The sequence below is a fragment of the Ranitomeya imitator genome, chromosome 2 (assembly GCF_032444005.1).
Source record: "Ranitomeya imitator isolate aRanImi1 chromosome 2, aRanImi1.pri, whole genome shotgun sequence".
Taxonomy (NCBI): Eukaryota; Metazoa; Chordata; class Amphibia; order Anura; family Dendrobatidae; genus Ranitomeya; species Ranitomeya imitator.
The window spans coordinates 683,020,549-683,024,154 of NC_091283.1; the positions used below are offsets into that span (position 1 = coordinate 683,020,549).

At 43.8% G+C, this 3,606-nt stretch overlaps 1 protein-coding gene across 1 annotated transcript; it reads right to left on the minus strand.

Moving 5' to 3' along the window:
- Nucleotides 1–208: 208 nt before the first annotated feature.
- LOC138667684 (uncharacterized) lies at nt 209–1,947 on the minus strand. Its single transcript, XM_069755804.1, has 2 exons — nt 1,829–1,947; nt 209–1,290 (listed from the first exon to the last, which is right to left on the minus strand). The coding sequence occupies exons 1-2, from the start codon at nt 1,840–1,842 to the stop codon at nt 312–314; spliced, it is 993 nt and encodes a 330-aa protein (XP_069611905.1). The 5' UTR covers nt 1,843–1,947; the 3' UTR covers nt 209–311.
- Nucleotides 1,948–3,606: the final 1,659 nt, after the last annotated feature.

A 3,606-nucleotide genomic window follows, 5' to 3' on the forward strand; every position in this document is an offset into this window, starting at 1 on the left:
AATATATTATTATCAACCACTGAAAACGTACTGTGTGTGTTTTTTTACTTAATGACCATATGTTTCTGTTTTCTGAATATGTGTGTGATGCAAAAATGATTAGTCTACAAACATCAATTGGCTTTTTTGTAAATTTTTACTAACTTTGCAACCCTTTTTTTTTGGTTGTTAACCCCATATTTTTGCCATATGGTTTTTATAAGCCTTTTTTATGGGTTGCTTTATACCAAGGATCCACAACAAAGTGGAAATGTTTTGAAAACACAACGTTAACATGGTAGCCAGCTACCAAAACAAAAAACAAAACTAAATTACAGATCCCTGTAAGTTGGTGGGGGAGATGTTGGCAGCTCTGGGTCCTGGTCTGGTGGCCTTTGTTGGGCCGATGGCAGTTCATTCTGTGAGGATGCAGTGGCTTGCGGCCCAGAATACTGGCCTTGTCCATATTGGCCAGATGTGTGTTGACCAAAAGCCATTTGGCTCTGGGCATCATGCTGAGGTACAGATTGCCTTGCATCATACCCCAACCCAAAATGGCCATGTTGTCCAAACCCAGGTTGGGACCAGCCAACATCACTGTGTCTGGAGAAGTGGCCATATTGGGATTGGGGGTTGAAGCCTGCCATTTGGTACTCTAATGGCCTTTGTAGATTTTGGGATGGGAGTGGTTGAAGGGGAGGCATACGTGGAGTAGGTGCAGCAAATCCTGATTGATTTGGCTCCTGTTGAGGGAATTGAAGGCGCAAGAGGTTTGTTTGGCCAAGCTGCCTTCGCTCCAGGTATTCAAAAACCTCATAGGGGTTATTTGGAGGGGTGCTTAAATCAATCAGGATTTGCATACACCCTCTCACACGTAGCCTCACCTCACGGGGAAGGTGTCTAAGGTATCGGGCAAGGCTGCGGGCAAAGGCCTCCTCACCATCATCTGTGGCTGCCCTGGCCAAATAGTTGAGTACCCCAGCATCAACTTCACTTCTTCTGCCTTCAAGCTCTCTCCTTCGCCGGGATCTCCGTAAAGGCCCAGCTGCCTGTGGGGATGACACCAGTGGGCCTGTAGGGCTGCTGCTGTGCCCATGTTCCACAGGCCTTGGTACATGTGCTGCTGAGGGTGGTGGTGCAGCATCTTCATCACTTGCTGCTGCCTGCAGTGATGATGATGCTGATGGGTCCTCAATGATGGATCCTGATGCAGCCACAGATGGTCCTGCAACCTCTTCCTCCACACTTACAGGATCAATGATAGGGTCTGATTCTGATCCGGTTTCCCTCTCTGTGAGGTTTGACTGTGTTCTGTAAAGAAAACAATAAAATGAAATTAGTATTTTGACATTGTTTAATTAGACATCGGTGTGCAATATTAAAATAAAACAAACAAAAAACAGCAGCACAACATCTCCTTCTCTACTCCCCTATTATCTCATATTCACACAAGAATATCCAAGATTTGTCTGGGAGAGCCCCACAAATGTAACAAACACTATCACGACACATCATAATGTGGCATACCATTTCAAGCTACACAAAAACCAGGCACAACCACCTCTTCAAACAATAAGATAACATGCAGTAACAACCCATACCACAAAACACTGCCTGAACATCTCTAAACTCGCATACTACATTCTCACCCATCCCTTGTTGAATCTTGGGATGCTTGGCGGCCATGGTCCTCTCTCCTCCAGGACCCTTTGGGAATTTATGCTTGTTTACATTATTGTTGGCACTATATTGACACATCCTTACATGGAACTTGCAATGTCATAACCCTAATCCACAAAAAAAATAAGATTTAGTTTAATTACAAATGTCTAGAGTGGTTTGTACTTACTGCCTAAGATCCATACTGGCATCCAAAAAGGAAAGACGGTCGTAATATATATACTTCCTCTTCTTCAGTGGGGCTGCTGACCCACTCCTAGCCCGCTGCTGTCTTTCCCGCCGGTATTGGTCCCGGATACTGCGCCATCTTGTCATAACATCATCCACTGCAATTACAAGGGCACAAATAATGTTCTATATCATTCTGAACATAGCTTAGTCCAGTTGTCAGACAGATTTGTATTGTTAAAGCAAAAAGTGGCTATAGCACAATAATTTCCATGGTGAGTCAGATGATAAAGGGGTTACATGCAGAGGGCTATATATCGCCAAAAGGTAATAACTTGACAGTATCAGACTGGTAGAGAGGGGAGAGAACCCTGTTCTTGCAAACATACATTAGGTAAGATATGCTAGGATAGGAAAGGAAAATGACTTGTGCTATAATGAGAATAATGCTCAAAATTATCTAAAAATAAGACAAGGGACAACAACCCTCTGGACGGAGTATGAGGCCAAGAAAAATATTTAGCAGGGCAAGATGAACATGAACTATATCCAGAAACACTTTGGCATGTTACTCAGCTTTAGAAAATGACAAATAAGGCCATAAATGACATATAAAGATAAAAATGATTGCTCAAGTAATCATGTAGGGAAAGCATCTTTTAAAGTAAAATCTTGTGAATACATGAGTGTACTTACATAGACTTGTCTGCTCCGCACGTGGCCGTTGGGCATAATCAGGGAATAGTAGCCCACAGATGGCCCTCCAAGCTGCCTCTTTCCTGGCCCGGTTAGAATAGTTAGGATCCCGCTGGTCCCATATTTCAGGCCTTTCTTGGACCAGGATGAGGAGCATATCAACATTGATGATGTTTGCCATGCTGCTTGGAACTCTGTGGAGGCGAGCACCAGACTTCCGGGATGTCTGCGTGGCTTTTTGAGCCAATTGGCATGTCTGAGTTTCATGATTGAGGGCTTGGCTCAATTCCTTGCACCTGGCGATGTCTGGAGATGTCTGGCGTATTTTACGCAAGTCACACTGTTGGTCCGTGTGTAATCCGTATATTTCTCGCCCCGATAGACTTTCATTGGCGATTTTTTTTGCGCAATACGGTGACAAACGCAGCATGCGTAGAAGGCCGTATAATACGGATCCGTAAAATACGGCAGATAGAAGCTTGACCATAGAGATGCATTGTACCTTGTGCAATCCGTATTTTCTGCACCTCTCTTACATCCGTAAAACTCGCGAGTGTGAAGCCGGCCTTAGACTGTATGTTTTCTGTGCCAGAAAATGAGACACAGATGCCACACACAGGACTGCCACTGATGCAGATTTGCCAATTTTAATCTGCACCCTTTTTTTTTTTTATTCAGGGAGACTAGTGAATAAATGTGGGCCACTGTATTAGAGTATATTTTCTGTGGCAGAAAGTGGCTTGAAGAGATGTAACGGAAAAAAAAAAAAAGGGACTGTCCTACAATTACTATCTCCCTGCAGTAATCTCAGCAAGATATGGCAGGCAGCAATAACAAGGAGTGGACTGCTGCACAAATTAAATTAAAAGTGTGGACAAACAAACAAGATAGCTGTGCAGAAAGGAAGGAACAACAGGATTTGTGCTTTGAAAAAAACAGTTGGCTTGCACAGCAGTGTACACACAGCAATGCAGCTATCAGGGAGCCTTCTAGGGCAGCCCAATGAGCTACAGCGCTGAGGAAAAAAAATGTAGCTTTCACTGTCCCTGCAAACAAAAGGTGGTGTTGGACAGTGGAAATCGC